This window comes from Penicillium digitatum, chromosome 5 (assembly GCF_016767815.1).
Source record: "Penicillium digitatum chromosome 5, complete sequence".
Classification (NCBI taxonomy): domain Eukaryota; kingdom Fungi; phylum Ascomycota; class Eurotiomycetes; order Eurotiales; family Aspergillaceae; genus Penicillium; species Penicillium digitatum.
In genome coordinates this window covers 133,352-154,706 of record NC_089388.1, presented here as the reverse complement: position 1 = coordinate 154,706, position 21,355 = coordinate 133,352, and the positions used below count along the sequence as shown (strand labels likewise).

General features: G+C 49.2%; 10 protein-coding genes across 10 annotated transcripts; 7 read left to right on the top strand and 3 right to left on the bottom strand.

The window, feature by feature from the left end:
• Positions 1-798: 798 nt before the first annotated feature.
• Pdw03_1284 (Cation/H+ exchanger) lies at positions 799-2,965 on the top strand (the record flags this gene model as incomplete). Its single annotated transcript, XM_066099866.1, has 9 exons — positions 799-853; positions 905-973; positions 1,023-1,135; positions 1,183-1,356; positions 1,424-1,830; positions 1,884-1,932; positions 1,991-2,357; positions 2,421-2,522; positions 2,589-2,965. 9 exons carry the CDS (start codon positions 799-801, stop codon positions 2,963-2,965), a joined length of 1,713 nt encoding a protein of 570 aa, XP_065957593.1.
• A 2,829-nt stretch (positions 2,966-5,794) lies between these two features.
• Pdw03_1283 (Fungal transcriptional regulatory protein, N-terminal) lies at positions 5,795-6,986 on the top strand (the record flags this gene model as incomplete). The annotated part of the gene is made up of 5 exons (XM_066099865.1): positions 5,795-5,931; positions 5,990-6,482; positions 6,535-6,625; positions 6,695-6,842; positions 6,926-6,986. The coding sequence occupies 5 exons, from the start codon at positions 5,795-5,797 to the stop codon at positions 6,984-6,986; spliced, it is 930 nt and encodes a 309-aa protein (XP_065957592.1).
• Positions 6,987-7,526: 540 nt separating this feature from the next.
• Pdw03_1282 (Isochorismatase-like) lies at positions 7,527-8,117 on the bottom strand (the record flags this gene model as incomplete). Its single annotated transcript, XM_014679743.1, has 1 exon — positions 7,527-8,117. One exon carries the CDS (start codon positions 8,115-8,117, stop codon positions 7,527-7,529), a length of 591 nt encoding a protein of 196 aa, XP_014535229.1.
• Positions 8,118-8,532: 415 nt separating this feature from the next.
• Positions 8,533-10,239, bottom strand: Pdw03_1281 (Tetratricopeptide-like helical; the record flags this gene model as incomplete). Its single annotated transcript, XM_014679744.1, has 1 exon — positions 8,533-10,239. The coding sequence occupies one exon, from the start codon at positions 10,237-10,239 to the stop codon at positions 8,533-8,535; it is 1,707 nt and encodes a 568-aa protein (XP_014535230.1).
• Positions 10,240-10,670: 431 nt separating this feature from the next.
• Pdw03_1280 (uncharacterized protein) lies at positions 10,671-11,062 on the top strand (the record flags this gene model as incomplete). Its single annotated transcript, XM_066099864.1, has 3 exons — positions 10,671-10,698; positions 10,778-10,884; positions 10,970-11,062. The coding sequence occupies 3 exons, from the start codon at positions 10,671-10,673 to the stop codon at positions 11,060-11,062; spliced, it is 228 nt and encodes a 75-aa protein (XP_065957591.1).
• A 72-nt stretch (positions 11,063-11,134) lies between these two features.
• Positions 11,135-11,782, top strand: Pdw03_1279 (Membrane-associated, eicosanoid/glutathione metabolism (MAPEG) protein; the record flags this gene model as incomplete). The annotated part of the gene is made up of 3 exons (XM_014679745.1): positions 11,135-11,139; positions 11,201-11,493; positions 11,583-11,782. The coding sequence occupies 3 exons, from the start codon at positions 11,135-11,137 to the stop codon at positions 11,780-11,782; spliced, it is 498 nt and encodes a 165-aa protein (XP_014535231.1).
• An 884-nt stretch (positions 11,783-12,666) lies between these two features.
• On the top strand, positions 12,667-14,188 carry Pdw03_1278 (Glycoside hydrolase, family 28; the record flags this gene model as incomplete). Its single annotated transcript, XM_014679746.1, has 5 exons — positions 12,667-13,008; positions 13,057-13,224; positions 13,279-13,452; positions 13,506-13,751; positions 13,805-14,188. The coding sequence occupies 5 exons, from the start codon at positions 12,667-12,669 to the stop codon at positions 14,186-14,188; spliced, it is 1,314 nt and encodes a 437-aa protein (XP_014535232.1).
• A 626-nt stretch (positions 14,189-14,814) lies between these two features.
• Positions 14,815-15,925, bottom strand: Pdw03_1277 (Lipase/thioesterase family protein; the record flags this gene model as incomplete). The annotated part of the gene is made up of 2 exons (XM_014679747.1): positions 14,815-15,539; positions 15,595-15,925. The coding sequence occupies 2 exons, from the start codon at positions 15,923-15,925 to the stop codon at positions 14,815-14,817; spliced, it is 1,056 nt and encodes a 351-aa protein (XP_014535233.1).
• A 620-nt stretch (positions 15,926-16,545) lies between these two features.
• Positions 16,546-18,164, top strand: Pdw03_1276 (Flavin-binding monooxygenase, putative; the record flags this gene model as incomplete). The annotated part of the gene is made up of 5 exons (XM_066099863.1): positions 16,546-16,559; positions 16,625-16,889; positions 16,962-18,010; positions 18,060-18,074; positions 18,137-18,164. 5 exons carry the CDS (start codon positions 16,546-16,548, stop codon positions 18,162-18,164), a joined length of 1,371 nt encoding a protein of 456 aa, XP_065957590.1.
• A 651-nt stretch (positions 18,165-18,815) lies between these two features.
• Pdw03_1275 (uncharacterized protein) lies at positions 18,816-19,405 on the top strand (the record flags this gene model as incomplete). The annotated part of the gene is made up of 5 exons (XM_066099862.1): positions 18,816-18,881; positions 18,942-19,067; positions 19,157-19,176; positions 19,253-19,328; positions 19,388-19,405. 5 exons carry the CDS (start codon positions 18,816-18,818, stop codon positions 19,403-19,405), a joined length of 306 nt encoding a protein of 101 aa, XP_065957589.1.
• Positions 19,406-21,355: the final 1,950 nt, after the last annotated feature.

The window sequence follows — 21,355 nt, the reverse complement described above, 5'->3', positions numbered from 1 at the left end:
ACATCCAGTTGGACTATTTGTTATAAATGCGATCCCCTCTAGATTTGAAAACGACCCTTGCTTATCATCCCTTCGACAACTGGAGCATGTTGGTCCTGGAATGCAGGGTCGATGGTCATAGATGCTCTGCACACACCCGGTGCCCCATGCACTGAACAGGAGATTTATTCCTCTGCCATATTGAAAAACGAGGCGTACAATTTCGAAGCCGGTTTTCCTTCTGTGGTCAATGAGCCCCTGACTCGAGAAAGTTGTCAACCTCCCGGTCCGAAGGGGAAATGGGGGGTGGCGCAGCACAAGGTACTTTTGTAGTTGATCAAATGCTTTTTACATGTCAGGCAGCGAGATATGGTAGTGGCAAAAAAACAAAACCAAAACGAGATCAAGGCTCCAGTGTCTGGTATACACTTCAGTGTCCTGTTTCAATGGAGGTCTATGTTGTAAGGGACACGCAGATTGATCTTCGATGTTCTGTTCGAACCGGGTTAGAAGAATGAAAATTACCTCATTTCTTCGATTGGTTCGATTGAGGCGAGTGTAAAAGGTCCCCGAGCGAAAGCAATGACTATATGTTCCCTATATGGACAGAACGCGTCCATAGAGCATCCCTTGCTCCGGCATGTATGCAAGCTGCGGAGGAGGCCAGCAAGATTGGAGACCTCGAATAGCAACCTCAGACACGAAAAAGGGATCATTTTGCAAGAACAGCATCATGTCGGCAGTCGCGCGATTTACAAAAGCCTGCATCACTATTCCAGATTCTATTCTTCACATCAGTTCGTCGCTTGCGGGGCCAGGATGCTGCACCCAATTCTGGAAATTAGTAGTGTGAATGTTGTGCTTTCATTATCAGGTAAGACCGAACGTGCCACATCTAAAACCTTCCTCTGATTCATAGTTGTAGGATTATACGTCTTGTTTATTGGGTTGATTGCGGTGAACGTCAAGCAAAGATGGTATTTCGGCGAAGCTTGTAGGTTGTCCCTCAATCCCATCGAATGCCGGTCGCTGAGAATCTTCAGTACCGGCTTTCATAGTCGGGGCTGTTATAGGGCCCTTCGGTGCGAAGTTGATCAACGTCAGTCAGTGGGGAGGAGACACCGACGGCGAGGCTGAGATTGGGGATATCACCTATGTAAGACTCTTCGCTGCAACCGGAAAGCATCAAGCTAATTATTCCAGGGACTAACGCGAATGGTGATTGGCATCGCAATGGTCAAAGTCGGTTATGAGCTACCGAAACGATACATTCGGCTTCATTTGGTCGAACTCACCATCTGTTTGCTGCCATTGATGACGATCCAGTGGCTCATGACGTCGGCGTGTATCAAATTAATGATCCCGAAGTTATCATTCGTACGCTGTGCCTTCTCAGATATGACAATTCCCCCCCCCCCCCTCAACGGGGCTAACCTTCACGCAGTTGACTTCCCTCATTATCGGATCGTGTGTCATATGCATTGACCCGGTTCTTTCACAGGCTATCGCCAAGGGCCCTTTTGCAGATCAATATGTCCGACGGCATCTTCGAGAGTTTATCTCAGCCGAGGCAGGTGGGAATGATGGCCTCGGGTTTCCATTCTTGCTTCTCTCTATTGCCATTCTTCGTTATGCCGATGCTCCGAGTAGGGAGATCGTAAAACCCAGTTTTGGAAAACCGACTCGAGATTGGATCGGTGAGCCTAGTACAGGTCGATTTGGTGGAGACGTTGGTCGAGCTCTGGCACACTGGGCTGTCGAGGGAGTGCTATATATGCTGGTCATGGGTGCTGGGTATGGTGTATTAATTGGGTTCCTGAGCCGGAAAGCCTTGAACGGGGCCTCAACAAGGTGGGTAGAGATCTGCCGTCTCAATTGAGGTTACGGGCTGATGAGATATGCAGGCTTTGGATTGACAAGGAGAGCTTCTTCTCATATCCTGTTGCGATGGGTGTAAGTTATCAGTTATTCTGATCAGACACAGTGCAGCATATGCTGAGATACCTTGCAGTTGTTTATCGTCGGTACCTGCGGCTGCTTTGGCTCCGACGAGACTCTCGCCTGCTTTGTTGCCGGCTGTGCATTGAACTGGGATGGGTCTTACCACTTCGAAGTCGAAAAGAGACATGACTCCTTCAATTCCACGATCGAAAATCTCTTGAACAGTGGAACCTTCATCTTCCTCGGTGCAATCATGCCATGGGACCAACTTCACCTGCCTACTCGGAATGGCATCACGATTGCTCGGCTGGTGGGGCTCGGATTTCTGATTTTGATCTTCCGTCGCATCCCGGCGATCCTCATGGGATATCGATTCATGCCCAAGGTCTGCGAAAATTGGAAAGAGGCCTTGTTCATGGGATACTTTGCCCCAATTGGTATGTGCTCAAGACGAACTGAAGATTTTTTGGGTGGTTAATTGCAGTGCTTACTAGCTTTAGGAGTTGGTGCTATCTCATATGTCGAGTATGCGCGACGATTGCTACCGAATCCTGGAGAGAGTGATCCGGAGATCAACAACTTGACTGCTGCCATGATACCTGGTATGTCGTCCGTCTACTGAGGACGAATCGACCCTGACCTTTGACTTTTTTTTCTTTTATTTTTAGTGGTTTATTGGCTTGTCTTCTTCTCCATCGTGATCCACGGGCTGTCTATACCGGTCCTGAACTGCTTCTACAAGTGGCTCCAAGTCCCTACTGTTCGAGATCACCCGGTAGAGATCATTCTTCTGTCAGAAAATGAGCCTGTGCCTAATAACAGCGTGGTGAATCGCCGTGACCACTCGGTCATCCTCAATAACCGGTTTTCCTGTGCTTCGAACCAGCGCCCCTATTCTGATCCCGAGGATCAGGACTGTCGGGGAACAGACATGATGATGCCACGCAGTGGGGAAACTAGCTCCAGAGGCTCACTGGACCGGGCATCAACGAAAGGTTCGTCGCGCGAACTGGAGCAGACTGTATCTACTAGCAATGTAGTCTGAGTGGAGGATAACGGGATTTGTAAATGGAGCAACTCTGGGGCAATTTGATTTCTAGATACCTTGGACCGATTTAGAAACTAGGTGGTGCTAGAAGCAACCTCCCCCTTCGCCTCAGAGTGTCCAAGTAACATACAGCTAGTCGACCATTCTTTCGGGCCTGGTTCATGACGTTCCAACCAGCCCGTGGAATCATCTATGCCAACTTCTGCTACCGTAGACTCATCATTCGTAGTACGATCATCTGGATCATCACGGAGTATTCACTCCCAGATAGTCTTTGAAGCTCCTTTCCATTTCAGCCCCTCGGAAGTTATCTGGCCACCCAGACTACTTTTGTAAAATTTCTTTGACCTTGGGATGGTAGGTCCAGATTGCAATTTCCCCACACGAGACGACCATGAACGGAATAACTGAACCCAGGTGTAGAGCCGATGATTGACCACACGAGATGTGAATCTTGGTTGTCCATCAATCAGACAGACATGTTGAAGATCAGATCAGATCATGGAGATATTTTCGACATTCATGGAATGTACTGTCAGATGCTGTAATATACAACCTTTGTATGTAAAATGCACGCACTCCCTGATTACATGCACGTGTTGTATTTTACAGTAATTACATCACCTTTAAATCCACAGTAGTTGGCCCTCCTGGGCCTCAAAAGGGTGGACTCTCTGGTCCATGGAAGATATGTCGAAAGCTGCCAACATTCTCAAATTCCGCTATCCAACCCTTCAACCCGCATCCCCCCTACTGCACTCGCCATGTCAACCAACTGTTAACTCTGTCATTGTGCCTTCCGGTAACCTATGCTTCGCCAACTGTCCCCACGGCCGCCGCGCACCCGCCACTCTGGTTCACACCATCTCTATAACGTATTCGGTAAGCGAGCTGGCCACCCTACCCAAGCTACTAATTTCAAATACATACAACTCAACCAAAACTCCATTAAATTAAATACACTAAAATGATCTATTCTCTGGACATGCATTTCTTTTATGACCCTGATTTTTACATAGCCCGCATGTTGGTAATGCTCTCGTTCGGGGCTGTAAAGGTGGCGAAGGCCTTCTCTGCCGGCCGGGGGGGAGGCGCTTCAACCGCTTCAACCGGCTCGGTAATCAATTGAGAAGCTTCAAGAACTGAGAGGCCTTCTTCAGTAGGTATCTGCCTCCGGGATCTAGTACGCTTCTGCTTCTGCTTCTCGTTGGCGGCGCGTAAATCCTTGTTTTCTTTGGCGAGTAAGATGGCACCTTGCATTGTAAGACGGAAGCCTTTTACAAGCTGGTTTAATGCACGATCTGACGGGCTAGGCGGGCTTCGAGATCTTGTACGAAGTAAAGCTTTGATTGATGAAGCTTGACGACGTAGTTCTTTCTCCGTAAAGGGGGTTGGGGTTCGAAGCCGAATATCAAGCTTTGAAATCACTCGGTCGGGTGCAAATGGTACTAAACCAGCTGCTCCGAAGCTATTTTTAATAGTCTCCGATTTAAAAGCCTCAATTCGTGCGAGAGGGTATGCTTCGAGGAAGTCAAGTTTGTCAATATGGTTGATCCCGTTCCGCATCTTAGTTTCAACCATCCGACCGTACGCACGTTTTAACACCGCAAAACAACCAATATCCAAAGGTTGTAAAAGATGAGATAAATGCGCTGGCATACAGATTGGTATCACCTTATTTTGCTCGCAAATTTCGTCAAATTTCGGTGTTAACTGACTTCCGTGGCCGTCAAGTATCAAAAGCCGGTATACCCCCCTTCGTACACGAAGTACTAGGAAGAAAGACCTTCTCTAGCCAGCGAAGTCCAATTTCATCAGAAGTCCAGCCGTTAGGACTAACTTCGAAGCGCCAATCCTCCGGGAGGCCGCCAAACCATGAATTAATAAAGACTTTGCCTTTAAAAAATTATACACGGAGGAAGCACCTACCTAGAAGCATTCGTACATTCAACCACCGTCACCCATTCACGATTTCCAGGTTGTAAAACCGGCCTCCGACGGTAGTATTCACTCCTCGTAATAACCTTCGCAGTTACAGTCAATCCCATAGCGAAACCAGTCTCATCAAAGTTATAAATATCGTCGGGGTCAATTCCAAATTGAAGGATCGTCTTTTGAACCAAATCAAACCACTCCCCAATGATTTTAGGATCTTCGCATTTCGCACGCTCGTAGTTATATCGTTTCGAGAATCGGGGGGAGAGGAGAGGATGCCGTTTCACGAAGTTATATACCCATTTCTCGCCGACCGAAAGAACCGGGGTAGTTCCACGCTTAAGAAGAAGATGATCTGCCATTTCTCGTACCATAGAGGGCTGGGGGGCTGATCCACGAGAATCCATAGGGAGGATCCATTTCTGAAGAGATTCCTCTTCAGAACCGGTCAATTTGTGAGAGTTGGCGCGAGAAATCGCGCGGTGTTGTATACCATTCAGGCGGGTAGAAAGGGTAGATCTTGGGACGTTAAAACGGCGCGCCACTTCACGAATTGAAGAGATTTCTTGATTCTTAAAAGCCTGGATAGCTAGTCAGATCCTACCCTCCTACTCTATTGAATTTCGAGAGGATTGAGTACGAATTGGTGGCATGGTGGGTGGTTGAACTAACTAAGATCTAATTCATGGACGTGTTTTGGTTGGGGTGGCCAGCTCGCTTGGGAATTACGTTACGTCACGTTACGAACTGTGGATGACCTAATACATTAGGCACTCTTTGAAATGATTGGTCACTCTGGTCCACTCTGATCCGGTGGGCTACATCCGGTGGGCTTGAACATACTTGTCCATGTTCCCACGGTTTCTTACTTCAACTCTCTAATGATAGACTATGTTCCGGTTTAAATGTCAAATCCCGGGCTGTACCTCGACCTACCGTCGTAAAGAACATCTCCGACGTCACGAAGCGCAACACCGTGGAAGTCATCTTCGCACCTGTTCAACCTGTGGCCGTGTCTTTTCCCGCAGGTATAGTGATCTGTGAAGTCTCGTCAGGTGTTTCATTTGATGATAAATGGCTATGCAGTGATAGTCTTCGACGTCATTTTCGCCGCGATCATGAAGACCCCGGGAGGTCTCTCGCTCGTGCCACACAGGCCTGCACAAGATGTCGCACGGCCAAAGCACGGTGCCAGGGAGGCTCGCCATGTACAAAGTGTTCCTCAAAGGGACACTTGTGTATCTTTCATGAACCGGTCCATCTCGAGCCTGCTCAAGAGGATCTAGAAGAAGAACGTTGGGAGCATGGTAGTGGAGATAATGGCATGAATGCTTCAGATCAGATCAAACCCTCAATCGGCAATGTCGCCCAGGTGAACCATTACGTACATCTTTACTTCACACATTTCCATCAACACTGGCCAATTCTGCATCGACATACCTTCAGCATTGCTGACGAGCCTCAACTGCTGCTTCACGCAGTGATAATGATCGGTCTCTGGGTCAGTGGGAGCCCGGCGGCGCAAGAAGGTGCTCGGAGTTTACATTCCAAACTAAAAATGGCGATTTCCGCACAGCAGGTAGGTCATTCAGTTGCACCATTTTTCCACTTGATTGACCACCGATCTTTAGGACAATTGGGCACGACCGCCAGTGGAAGGAGAACACGATGATGAAGGATTAGACAGCCCGATCTCACGATGGCCGATTGCAACCTACCAGGGTATCCTTCTCTGTATTATCTTTTCACTACTATCGACCCCGGTTAGTCTCGAACTTAACCTCGGCCTAGGTTTGAATCTGTCCGACCGTCAAATCCTCTCTGCTCTGGTCGCAACCTGTCTGCGCAACAACATCTTCTACTATCCGAACATGCTTACGAGATACCGAAATGTTGAGTCCATTACCTGCATGTGGGTGGGCGTTGAAGAAATCAAAAGGTTTGGCTTGGCCTTGTACAAAGTCTCTCGGCTTTGTACGAGGGGGGATTGTTTAGGAGAGTCTGACGAGACTGAGAGTCAAGTTTTGCACCTCTCCGCTCTACAGTTCCCCATGCCGGACGAGAGGAATCTCTGGAATGCTAGCTCGAACCCAGAGTTGGCTCGACGTCTTTTGATCCATTCTAGAAGAGATAGATCGGATGACCCGAGCAGTACCGATTGGATTTCGAAAACGGGAATGTTATTGGAAAACGACGAGAATTGGTGGAACTGAGTCAATGGAGAAATCGTGACCCGAAGAAAGGCATGCTGTGTCCTACATTCTGTTCAAAAACCCGCTTTTGGTCCCTGCACAGCTGTTTCAAAAACTCCATTGCTGGAGACCCCAGCACCAAAACGGATGAGGGGGGAAAGCCGAAGGAGATAAAAGGTCAATGATTTCAGAACTAAATACCACGCACCATAGCCTATATTATACTCTTTCGATCACGATGATAGACATATTCTACTGTCTCCTACACCCACGGCAGCTTCTCCGGCGAATCAACTCATACCTTGCACTTCTCACCGGGATACTCTGTCTCATTTGAACTAGACTAGCTAACTCACTACAGAATGATGGAATCGGTTCAATGTATACCGGATGATTGAGTTATGTAAGCTTTAGATGCAACCGACTGATCTCTAGTGGATTTCACTTTCAGACACAATGGTGGCAAAGCCATCGCCCAACTCACTGAGAACCACAGAGACCACAGTTTCCGCATCCACTCCAGGAATGTTGCGATCGCCTATAGCGTCACGCACAACAAGTACATCATATCCAAGCTCACTGCCAGTACGTGCCGTGGTAGAAACGCAAACATGCGACATGTAGCCGACCAGTACAATCTTCTGGCCTACTTTTCCTAGTCCCTGCAAGTAATCATGTAGATCGGTCCGAGCAAACGAGCTCGGGAAATTCTTCCTAATCACTTTTTCGTTTGGCTTCGGCGTGAGCTCCTCGAATTCCTGTGCGAGAGCAGTGCCAGGAGTGAAGACCGGGGCACTGGCAGGCACTTCGTGCACGACGTGAACAATGTTCTTGCCGTTGCCCTGTCGATATTTGTCAAGCAGCTTAGCAATAACCTTGCGAGAATCGGCGACTTTCTCAACTGCGAGGAGGCCGGTGGCGTATTCGTTTTGAGCGTCGATGATGATCAGAGTTGAATCACTAGTGGAGGCGGAGGAAGGGGAGATGCCGAGGAGTTGGCGGAATGATTTGACGGAAGACATGATGGGAGAGAGAGAGAGAGAGATTGGGTTGGGATTGGTCTGTGATTGGAAAGGATCAAGAATAGAAGTCTTGCTAGGTGATATATAAGGAGGGGGAGCTTTGTGGGGCCGGTGGGCTTTCCCCGGTGTTTTGCAGCCCACCGGGACCTTTTTTAGTCAGACATCCTCAAGATTGTATTCCACACAAGAGAGATTGCTCACAAGAAATTGGCCCAGGTGAAAAAGAGGTACATCGGAGGTAATTGATGCATTAGAGATTTGATGACTGCTATGAAAAGGCCTTTTGATAGATGTCGTCTCGATTGAATAGATATCCTCCTTAAAATTAACCACGATCAGACTCGTGAGGTAACGTATAGACTAGAATTGCACCAGACACTACCAGGTATCAAGTTCCGAATTTTGTCTTAATCGTTCAGGCGCAGCACTCTGATTTTTGGGGCTGGGGACCTTCTGTTCCCTCGGAATTAGAAAGACGACAGAAACATGATGCAGCGATGGGAACATCTGCAGAGGCCAAAGCGAGTTCTTTCTGGGTGCCGATAACTTTGGCTTCTCCAATTTTCCCCGTCTGGGTCAAGCATTCATGGAGACCATGAAGTCCCCAAACGTTGTTCAATCTTGCTTTGCGCCTGGGTAGACTGTCGCTCAGTCCAAGATCCTCTCGGTATACTAATTCCGCTTCCTCGAGATGGCCTTGTTCCAAGAGCAAGGCACCCAACGCATGTCGGGTTGGCTGCATCCATGGCGGGGGGTCCGAGTAAGGGAGGTGATCTTCCAGAGCAACAGCCTCTCGCAAGCTGCGAAAAGCAGCGTCGAACTTTCTCTCTCGATACTGGATTTCGCCTTGTAGCATAGCCGATGCAACTTTCAGTACATCGACCTCCCGAGCCGGCAGGCTACTAAGACGGGTTCTCGGCACAAGGGCTCTCGCCGTTTCAAACTTGGCTTGTGCGAGCTTTGCTTCATCAACGCGACCAAGTACCGCAAGTGCGATACCTCGGCCGTAATAGATCATACTTGTTGTGGAACAATACAACTGCTTGTCCTCTGGTATCGGAAGATTCTGAAGAATTTCCTCCCAGCGACCAAAGCGGACTAAAACATGGACAATTCCACCGAGAAAGCTTTCGACCCAATCTGCCATCGGAGGGCTAGAGATAGAAAGCACCTCGGTAGTGAGTATTCCAGGCAGACGATTTGCCGCAGAGAGCGCTTCTTTGAAGCGGCCAGACATCAAGGCACTATACAATTTTACGTAGATGTTGTGCGCCCGATATAACTTGTAGAGAGTGGTTCCTTCTGTGCGAGCAAAGAATTTATCATCGACAAGCATAGCTTGGTGATTTGAGTCCATGGCTCTGCGATAATCACCACAAGCGAGATCGATGTGTGTCGGCATGTGCAGCAGATGGGATGCATCGGGCATTAGAAAGCGTAGCCGATCGGCTGCTGGCAATGCGATTTCGGGGTAAGGGGACATTTCCATCAAATGAATATAGAGATGGCACAACGCGGGATGTTCTGCGCCCCCGGGAAGAGTCATCGCCCTCTCAATTATCTCCCGAGCCAGGACAGTATGCTGACCAGTAGGCTTTCCGGTATCGAGGTTCCACAGACCACGCGGAGTGAAACACATGAAGGCTTCTGCCGTGAGAGCGGCGATATCCAAGTCATCTGGAAACTTCTCATACACCGGACGCATAGCCTCTCCATAGCTTCGATCGAGAGAGCCAAGATCGTCGGGGAACACGTCCGATCGTGGAAATCGAGCCTTCAGTGCCTCTATTAGAGCACATTCCATCATTGTTGCTTGGGTAGTGTACGTTTGGGCTTTTTGAAGAAGGTGCCGGGCTTCTGTGGTCGTTTCAAGCAAATCGGAGGGATCAAATCGAATCCAAGCCTTGTTGTAGTTAGGTCCTAAGGCATAAGACAGGCCCCAATATGCCATGGCACAAGTTTCGTCATGTGCAATAGCCTTCCTGAAGCAACGGGCGGCTTCTCCATGATTGAAGCCCTGGGCCCAACGATATCCACGATCAAACCAGCCCTGACATTCTGGAGAGGTTGTCTTCACGAGCAGCTGATAAGAACCGAGATCATAGTATGGATCCTCCGACATGTTGTTGGTGACTATAACCGAGGACATTCCAGAGAGCCAAGGTGGGGTCGTTTAGTGGGAGGTGCGGAGAATCTACGCAGAGTATGTACTCCGTCCTCCGTAATGCAACTCAAATTTCTACATATAAACTCGTTTCACACATGCATAACCCCAGACGGGGATGCCCCTTTGGGTCCATACATTGCCATGGCCAGCTCGCACCGTTGAGCTCCCCGTTATCCAAATTGTAAAAGTGCATGAAAAGGGAAGAAGTGACGATCAAATTGGAACGAAGCTCTCCACAACGGGGCTAAGGTCCCTCTCGCACAGTGGCCCGGCATGCCCAAGTCCTGACTAAGCGGCACCACGTGAACTACCAGACGGTATCTTTGCAATACACACAAATACACAAATCCACAAATCCATAGTTCATGTGACCAATAGATCGTTTGATGGTGACTTGGAGCGTTGTATCACCCTGTATAAGCCGGTGACTCGTACGGAAAGCCAGACCTGCCAAAGCGCCATGTCTCAAATCATCACGCTAACAGTGAAACAGTCGTGGATCAGGCACTGACGCGGAGACGCAACACGTACCATCATCCTCTCACCGATGGAGCGTTCCCAGCGTATCCAATTGAAATCGCCCCTTACCTGGGTGAAGCTGTAGGTAAATCCAAGCGAAACTAGGGTCCAAAATCGGACCGAGAACCTGTGGATGCAGCTGGCGCACTAACGAACAGTTAAAAAGTGGAAAACGAATGTGGAATTGTCCGAGTGGACCCTTGACAAGCCCGGACGTGCGAGATCGGCTGAGGATGGTCTCCTGCCTCGGCCCTTCTGAGAACCCCATCTTATAAAAAAAAAGGATTCGCCAGGGGGTGACAGCTGAAAATCCACAAACCTCTCAGCAAGAATGTCGTGAGTGCTCACATACACCTCCAAAGGAAAACAAAAAGGCACACCACATTAACACGAACAGTGCCCTTTTAACAACTCTCGGTCTTCGCGCCGCCCCGGACCAAGTACCCGCGAACCACGCATCAGCCTTGCTGGTAGCGAACTGGGTTTTCGCGTACATTTTGACCAGTCCTCGCGGCACCAAGATACGGCTGGGCCTCGATCACAATGTCAATCCGCGGGAGGACTTGACCACGTACGGCGAGGCAGCCGTACAGTCGGGAAAGATTACCCGCCAAACCCTTGACAAGCTCAAGCGACAGGCCTCGGCGCATGCCAATGCGCAGGAGGGGTTTACTTTGTTTGTGGCGGCGAGTATGTGGGAAGCCTCTTTCCATTTTCGAGATTTTCTGGGGAACTTGCGTCTCATGAAATTGATGTACTATGCTGACTTTGTAATCTAGTCCTCACCTCCTTGTACGCTGGTCTCCCCAATGAGTCTATTAATACTGTCGGTATTTGGTACTTATTGTCCCGTGTTGCGTACCACCTGTTCTATTGCAACATCGAAACTCGCTCTTGGAGCTTTTTGCGCTCAGCGGCTTGGTGGTCCGGGAACATCAGCTGTCTTTATGCGCTGGTGCAGGCCAGCAAGAAGTTGTAACATCGATAGAGGTGCTCTTTGATGGCTCTGTAATCTTCGACAATAGGTGGGCCGAACAATACAATTTAATTGCATGATACTATCCGGGCACTGGGTCAAAGATGACGAGATAAAGTCTTGGATGTCCAGGTGGCGTGGCGAGGCATTGAAGGGTCTACCATGACTGACCGGAAGAGGAACATGCCGAGACTACCACGGAGAGGACGGTAACGATATGAAGGGAATTGCGCATCGAAGTCTTCCATTTAACGAGGAGTAGGCCGCATCGTCACGGGGCAACTCCATCCAGGACTCGGTGTCAGCTATTTTCATAAAACACAGTATCCAACGCCAAAAAAAAAACGTCGACAGGAAACAGGAAAACTCACAACATCCACCATGAGCATGCTGCACGATGATCTGTTCCGCTGATTGGTGGAAGAACTCAACCTGTGAGGCCCAGATCAGTCGCAGACGGGGGAAATGAATCCCAGCCACAGCGATGAATCCTACAGTTTCGATCGACAACAATCCAACAACATCCGAGCTTGTTCAGGCCCGTCCCAGTAGTCTCTCCACATCCCCACTTGTTAATCATCTTAGCGAAATGCGGGGAAACGACTCCATTTGCCTTCTATACATTCTATAGACAAACACCCGCTGACTCGCTCTGTTGCTGCATGACACAGACATAACACAGTGCCGATCCCCTGGCCTGTCATGGGATTGCTTTTTTACAGGCGGAGAAATCCCTTTCCTCTGTCCGTGCCGTTTCCGGACAATGCAGATTTGGGGAAAGGTGTAACCGAGATTCTGGGGTATTCTTTTAAAATCAGTCTTGTCTGCTGGACTGTCCTACGGATCAAGTGATAGCAGCATCCATTTGTTTCATTGATCGCGCTAGCATGAAGTTCCTCGCTATCGGTGCACTCCTGCTCAGCACAGTTGGTGCTCTTGCGACGGAGCATATTCTCAACGGCGCCCAAATTATCCCAGCCAACGATAAGGTAGCACTGGAAAAGGCCGGTGCTCGGGGAAACTACAAGCGTCATGACCGTCGAACAGTGACGATCCGGTCGTCGAAGAGTGACACCGACGATGTGTCCGATGATTTTCTTTGGGGTATTAAGGCTGCCAATCACGGTGGCAGACTTCTTTTGCAAAAGGGGAAGACGTATGTCATTGGCAAAAAGCTTGACCTCAGCTTCTTAGATGATATCGAAGTGCAGCTGGAGGGTGAAGTGAAGGTCCGGAGGCCCCGAGATAGTGAGATTGAGCCGCTCTAACATGAACAGTTCACCGATGACATTGCTTACTGGCAAGCAAACCACTTCTTTTATTCTTTCCAGAAGTCGATTACTTTCTGGGTCTGGGGTGGTCAGGACATCAAGATTTTTGGAAAGGGAACTCTCAATGGGAATGGTCAGGAGTGGTACAATGCCTTTGCAGGCCTGGAAATTCTGGTGAGCATGATTCCACAAAGGGCTGGATATGATCCCTGTTAATGGATAATTCAGGACCCGGACAACACTTTTTACCGCCCCATTCTCTTCATGACTGACAACGCTACCCGTGTGTCTGTCGAGGGTATCACCCAACTCAACTCCCCCTGCTGGACCAACTTCCTCGTTCGTACCAAGGATATCTCTTTCGATGATGTCTTTATCAACGCCTTTTCCACCAACGCATCTGTAAGCCCTGCATCTGGTAACATTACCAATTAAATCTGATCACCTCTTCGCAGGCTTTGCCCAAGAACACCGACGGATTTGATTCCCTCAACGTGGATGGTCTTAGTGTGACCAATACCCGCGTCGATATCGGCGATGACTGTTTCTCGCCCAAGCCCAACACAACCAACGTTTTCGTGCAGAACCTGTGGTGCAACAATACGCACGGGGTTAGCATGGGGAGTATTGGACAGTACTCCGGAGTCGAGGACATTATTGAGAATGCCTGGATTGAGAACGTGACGCTGTTGAATGGTCAGGTAAGATAATCTCCCTAAAATTGATCTTTGAGTGATCCTCATCGGAATTCAAGAACGGCGTCCGTCTCAAGGCTTGGGCTGGACCAGACATTGGCTTTGGTCGCATCAACAACATCACATACAAAGACATTCAAATCGAAAACACCGATGTTCCTATTGTGATGGATCAGTGCTACTTCGACGTCAACGCTACCACGTGTGCCAGGTACCCGTCCCCTGTCAACTTCACCAACATTCACTTCGAGAATATCCAGGGCACTTCGTCGGGCAAGAACGGTAAAGTTGTCGGCGATTTGACTTGCTCGCCCAATGCTGTGTGCTCGGGTATTAAGCTCTCTGATATTGATATTACTAGCCCGGCTGGCGGTCCCCCCGTCGTGATCTGTGATGGAATTGATGGAGATATTGGCGTGGAGTGCCAGTCGAGCTCAATTTAGTTGGTGCAGAACATGAGGGCGAGGGAAGACCTTGAAAGTAGACATCGATCCAAAGCCCGAATTATGGCCGAAGACATAGCAACCAAGATTCACCGAGGACGTGTTGTTCGACAGGGGCGTTAGGTCGGTAGTCATCTCCGAGATCACATCCAACCAGGTGGCAAGTGAAAGTGTCGCACATGTGGAGATCTGCACTCCCGTTGGAGTGACCAATGCACTCCCTCGGCTCTGTGTACTGCTATGATTCGGATCTGCCCGTTGGTGTTTTCTAGTCCAGGGTGTAGATTTTCGAGATGCATGTGTCCTATATAGTTCATCCGATGAGCTCGTTTACGCTGGGGATATTCGAACTATTCAACTGTTTCAAGGGAAGACACCACAACTGTCTTTCCTCGATCCCTATCGGGAGGTTGCTCTCACATTGATATACTTAGGGAATAGCTAATGGAAGGCGTACTAACACAGGCTGTATCCAATGCTGCAAATCGTTATGGAATGGACGGTGATTTTCACCCCAGAAGGTGCCATTGATGGCTACTAGGCTGGTAATCTCTAACACTCCAGCCCTGTCTTCACTAGGTACTCAATCCGGGGATGCACAGGATATACAGCGTTGCTGTACACAATCACACCATCCACTCGGCCAAGAAAACCTCAATTTTCTTGCCCTGCTCGGTCTTCGTAACATCCCCCAACTCCAAATGATAAATCGGCGCAACGTGACATTCACGATGTCCAACAAACAACTCCACATTCTCAACGCCCTCCTTAAACTTCGCCGCCAAGTCTTGAATCAGAGGCAACATAATCTCATTCCCGCCTGCGGTAATCAACACCGCGTTCACCGGGAATGTCGCCAACCAATCCGCCGGCGCAGTCGATAGGTCAGTGTAATAGTCCCGCTGGCCAGCACCAATGTAAGCTGTCACCCACGGTCTCGCAACTGCCTCCGTGATGATATCGCCGCCATCATAGATCTGTGCGCCCAAAAACTCTTTTTCCAGAAGTGTCCACGGACCGATCATCACTGCGCCACCGAGGTTTCTGTTCAATGGCAGGGGATCGATCTCTGGGTGTGAGTGGGCCAGGTGAGAGAGCACTCCACCCACCAGATTCCCGCCTGCAGAGTCACCGCCTAGGAAAACCGTGGACGGGTTACGGTTTGGCTGTGAGACGATATATCGGAGACAATTCACGGCCTGTCGGAGTTGAGTCGGATAGACTGCGATTGGTGCCAAGGTGTAGGTCAGGCTGAAGACAGCCACGCTTTTGCCCGATGCCGTGAGGTCCCGCAGGAGCTGCGTGTAAAAGTTGAAATAGCTAATGTTCGCGGGGAGGCCGAAACCACCCCCTGAATGATTATGAGTTGCCTGGTCTCTCGTTCTTGTTGTCGGTTGCGTACATACCATGGAACCAGACGATTATATTGTCGGCATTTCGATCACCTACCCAGTGGCCCAACGCCCCATCACCCAATTCCACGGACTCGGGCAATCTGCCGTTCTTCTTGGAGTGTTGTTCATAGATCTCTTGAGATGGGGGTAGAATGTACTGCATCTGACTCGTAGTCAGCCGTGAGCTCGTTTGACGAAATAGTGCATATCCTAAATGCAGGGACAAAGACTTGGCTTGGCGTTCAGTGCGCCAAAGGCCAGTCAGGAAGGCATAGATGTAGGCAAACACTATAGATGCCACAGCTGGAAAGAAGTCCAGTTTCTCTGCTAGGGAGAGGTTCATTTTGGTGGATGTAGTGAAAGACATGATTGGACTTTGGACCCCTGTTCAGGAGGCCGTCCGTTGGTGAACGTGGGCTGTGTCAATCCTTCGCAAATTTGTCCCGTTTAGGAAGGTGCCGAGGTTGGGGAAATTCCTCGGTCATTTAAGGATGAGCGATATCTTCAGGTTTCCATCTACGGAGTTCTATAATCTCGATATCTAGGTCGGGCTCTATGGATCCCTGTACCTCTAGATACATGGCTATAGAGCTGTCCGTTGTAGGTTTATATCTATCTCTCTATAGATCTCATGCTCCTCCCACCGGAGCCGTCGGAAAACGATCTGTATAACTCCCAAGGCCAGTTTGATGTACGACTTTTTTTTTTTTTTTGAATCAAGACATCCTACACAGATACTCGTACCAATCCCAATCTTCTGCATCTCCACCTCCCCGTGCAGAAGTTGAAGGTTCGACGTGCTGTTTACCCCATATCGACTTGGCCAACCACAAGAGGACCGAAGTAGGTGAACTTTGCTTTTTCAATAACCTCGACGTTTCTCACTGTTCACTGGGAATTACTCTATTGATCGATTTCCCTTCATCGTGAAAGAAATCAATGAAGAGACAGACATTAAACACTATGATGTCATCATCGTCGGTGGAGGTATCTCGGGCATCAATGCCGCCTATCGCGTCCAAGACCAACTCCCCGATTACAGCTACACCATCCTGGAAGCTCGCACCGATCTAGGTGGCACCTGGGATCTCTTCAAGTATCCTGGTATCCGTTCCGACTCTGACCTTTCCACCTTCGGCTTCCAATTCAACCCCTGGTCCCGCGAAAACCCCATCGCCGAGGGCTCTGCCATCAAGGAATACATACGCGACACAGCGACTAAATACGGTATCGACAAACATATCCTCTACAGCCACCATCTATTATCCGCAGACTGGTCCTCCGATGAAAACACCTGGTCGCTCGCCGTCGACTACAAGAACTCCCAACACACCTACACCGCCCGCTACGTGATCTTCGGCACGGGTTACTACAACTAGCAGGATCCCCTGAAAGCCGACATCCCTGGCCTGGATGCCTTCCAGGGCCAGGTCGTTCACCCGCAATTCTGGACCGAGGACTTCCAGTTCCAGGACAAGAAGATCGTGATCATCGGTTCTGGTGCGACCGCCATCACTCTCCTCCCCAATCTCGCCGACCATGCCGCCCGTGTCACAATGCTCCAGCGCAGCCCAACCTACATCCTTTCCGTCCCAAACCGCTCAAGTCGCCGCTGGCTCTCCTACGTCCTCCCCAATGCCTTTTATCGCAAGTCGCAGCGTGTGAATTCTATCTACACCACACGAATCTTCTTCCTTTTCTGCCAGCGCTTCCCGAATTTCGCGCGATGGCTGCTCAAGTTGAATGTGTGCAAGCAACTGCCCAGCCACATCCCATACGACCTGCATTTCAAGCCTAAATACAATCCCTGGGAACAGCGGTTGTGTGTTTGTCCCGACGGGGATCTGTTCCGCAGTCTCCGGCAGGGTAAGGCGGATGTCAAGACGGATACTATTCGCAAGGTTACAAAGAATGGAATTCTCTTAAATTCGGAGGAGCAGCTCGAGGCAGATATTATCATTGCTGCTACTGGCCTGCGATTGCAGATTGCAGGTGGCTCAGCGCTGTCTGTGGACGGGAAGAAGATCGATGTGGGTGAGAAGTATCTATGGAATGGAATCATGCTCCAGCATCTGCCCAATGCGGCTTTCGTTATTGGGTATACTAATGCATCGTGGAGCCTTGGTTCGGACGCTACGGCTCAGTTTGTCTGCCGCTTGCTCAAGGAACTGGAGTCGCGGAAGTTTGTCGCAGCTATTCCCCGCTTGAAGGAACAGGAGGCTGCTACGCTTGAAGATCGTCCCCTTTTGAACCTCACGTCAACCTATGTGTCACTTGCTGAACGTGTGTTGCCCAAAACGGCTGACCGTGGTCCGTGGCAGCCGCGTGATCATTATTGGGAGGACTTGAAATTTGCTCTGCGTGGTGATATGGACACCGGACTGGAATTTGTGCAAGGGCCATATCTGCGCCTGCGCCCTAAGATGTCGTGATTGATGCATGTTGATGATACAACACCGCTCAAACTCTGATTTGAGGTTGTCTGGTTCGGTGTAAGTATGGCGTATCAGGAGGCCCGGCCATGCTCTACAATATGCTCATTCCTATTTTTCAGCTGTGCAATATCCATCAATTTCCCTTGAAGCCCGTGCATGCTGCTAGCGAGGTCAATAGCAGCAAGATTCCTGGCACGGCCTCACCCTTATCCGCGAATGCTAATCATGATGATGCATCCGATGGACTCGCACATCTGCTCAAATTCCCAAAATACCAACCATGATTCGGATTCGGCCACCGCAAATCCCGATCTGAACCAGCATTCCCCGCCTTGCTATTGATCCCTTCAATGTACTCCACCCCATCCGGGGTGACCTGGACCCCAGTCTTCTGAGTGATCCAGTATTCAGGAGAAGGCTGGCTCCAATCCAAGAACGGCAGATTGAGCGGCACTTTCGGGATGGGGTCTGTAGCATGCGTGGCTCTGTAGATGCTGTTTGGCAATTGTTGGTTAGTGATGAACTCGGCCAGCTTCATGTTTCCTGGTTTCGGGCCTCCGAATGTCCACTGAGGATTTTGATACGTTAGCTCGTACATTAACTGGTGGGTGTAGCTTTACTCACAATGTCCAAAATGAACCCCTGTGTTCGAAGAACTGTCCCCGCTAGCGCCGCAATGCCACCCCCGAGGCTGTGTCCTACAACATTTAGCTTATAGCCCGGATACGCGGTGGTTGCATTGCGAAGCTGGATCGACGCCTGACTTGCGACATCGCTCCAATAAACCCAGAATCCAAGATGGGCTTTACACCCGGTGCACACGTCGTCAATTGGGGTGAGAACGATATCGAGATCTGTGTTGCCGTCGCTCTCCGATACCGTTCCGCGAAATGTTAGGACGATCAGTTGCTGTGTGTGGTCTAGCGCGATGTAGCCAGTCGGGCCGTGATTGCTGTGGAATGTGTTGATCACCGTCGTGTTGTCAGCTTCTACGAGTTCACAGGTGCCGTAGTCGCAAGTCAGACTTTGACCCGTGTGGTTGATGTTTTGGTCACAGGCTGATAGGCTGGCGAATTGGGAAAACAGGGTGAATCTCTCTAGGAGCTCGCTTGAGATTGCTGGTACATCTACATCGTTAGATTGGACATGGCACTTTGTTGTACGTGAAACTTACCACGGCGAGCCAGTTGGGCAGGAGATGCAATGGCTATCGAGCTGACTGATAGCATTGCTAGCACGCGACATGTCATTGACCAAACCATGTTTGATGTATACCGTGTCGAATGTGCGGATGGAAGATCTGTCCAGCAGGTATTGGAGTGGGAAATTTTGCAAAATGTGGAAGCGTCTAATCCCTTCATCTCTGCAAGAGGTCGCTACATTTATAGGCTTCCTTTCCCACCCTTGCTAATAGCTTTGGAATGTTAACACCGAGCGAACTGGGATAATGGCCGTAGAGTCGAGTCCCCCGATACACCGTGATGACTGACTGTGTGATCGCTAGCTAAGTATATCGGCAGCGCTGACCTTGCCTCCGGAGGATAACTTGATTTTAGGAGCGAAACAAATCAAAGAGTGTTTTTGAAACGGCTCCTGTTCTATCAGATCATACATTCCACCCATACTCCTCATTAAACCGAAATCTCCGCTGACAGCGGGAGAAGTTTCACTGCATCGTCGTCAGATAATGCCTAACCCTAAGAAACCCTTAACTGTCCGATTTAGTGCTCACCTCTCACTAATCTTTGCACACTTATCATCATGTCTTTCTGCTGAAATGCACGATTTGAAGAGTGTTCCTCAGCCGGCATGTTGCATATTTGTTGCCACCAATAGCACTGCACAGATGGGTGCCAAGTGGGTACTTTCTCGAGGCTGAGCCCTTGGTAAGGTAATATGCTCCGATGAGTTAAGATTTACATACAAGACTCTCAGCACGATTGTAGATCATCGCAAGGCCGAGATTCCATGTCTCACCGTGGTACGGCCCGCAGATTGTTCACTTATGCGTCCACCACGGATCGATCGTCGGTAATCATTTCACCCGAGCCTTCAGTACGGAGTATAGATCTAATTAACTACGTACGTTGTGTATCCAAGAGTACATGGGTGTTAGCCAGATGCACTCGCGCACAATGCAAGTTCGACCCACCCGGATGGTCTCCGGCATGATTTAGGTAAAATCCTTTCCGTGCGTAGATCACTGGGGCATTTAAGACAAGGAACTACCTCTTCGAGGGCCTCAAATGATGTATAGTTGGTATGCATCTATCCTAGTGGAGCGAGCCTGTTGTTTATTCAATAATTTATGGATTCCCAACCATACTACGGAGTAGTTGATGTGATCTTCTCCCGCTCGTCCATACCCCCGCCGTAAATGCGTCAATTAGACACTGGAACCCCGAGAAGAGGAAGAATGTTGAGCTACGTACTGGCATTGATGCGTTGTGTTTGGAAGGGAAAACGCTGGATGACGCTCTCATTAACAGGGGCTCCAAGCGATTGAAGGCTTTCCAAGGAACATCAAAAGGGAAAAATTAAACACAAGCCTGTGGTTGTCTTCCAAGGGTGCTGCAAACCTATTAAGCTGTCATCTATCACCTTGATTCTCTTAATTCTCATCGTTCATTCCATAATTAATTCCATTATTAATTCCATCACCAAAATGGTTTTTTTGGAACTAAGATATAAAAGGGATGGTAGTTCAGGCAAGCCAAGCTGTAGCAGAAAAAGTCTGCTAGTGGTATAGCATCTGTATGCATCATGCACGCCTTGGCAGTTGTAATGGAGGTACTGTGGTATATTTATGTCAACTAGAATTGAGCTAACAGAAGCAACCTCGCTCAATGGTTTGTTGCCCTACATGTCAGATTTGACATTGACTCGGAAAATGAATAGCCATGTTGCTCCGCAGATTCTAAGAAAAGCTCAATGTAAACTAGAAGGACTTTTTTACCCTCATAGTACCAGCTACCCTGGTCAAGGACCCCTTGCATTTCAATGTCGTACACCCTTGATCTAGCTGAGCAATGATAGCACGTTGTGGCACACAGCATATGAGACTACTATGATGTAGATCGCTTGATATAACCGTGCCTAGCGCCCAACCACCCATCCTGGGTAGTTGGTGCGCCCCACTAAACGCAAAATTCCCACCAAACGCAAAATTTTCAATTTATCATCACTTCTGTACCTATTTTACACCACACCACGATATCGGACCGAACTAAATAAATGGAAACCTAAATCTAGCTTGCAGTCAAACTTCTCCCAGGCTAACAAGCCTAAAATCGCCCAACTAGCGCGGGAATTTAACGTACCATACCATCGGCTTAGGG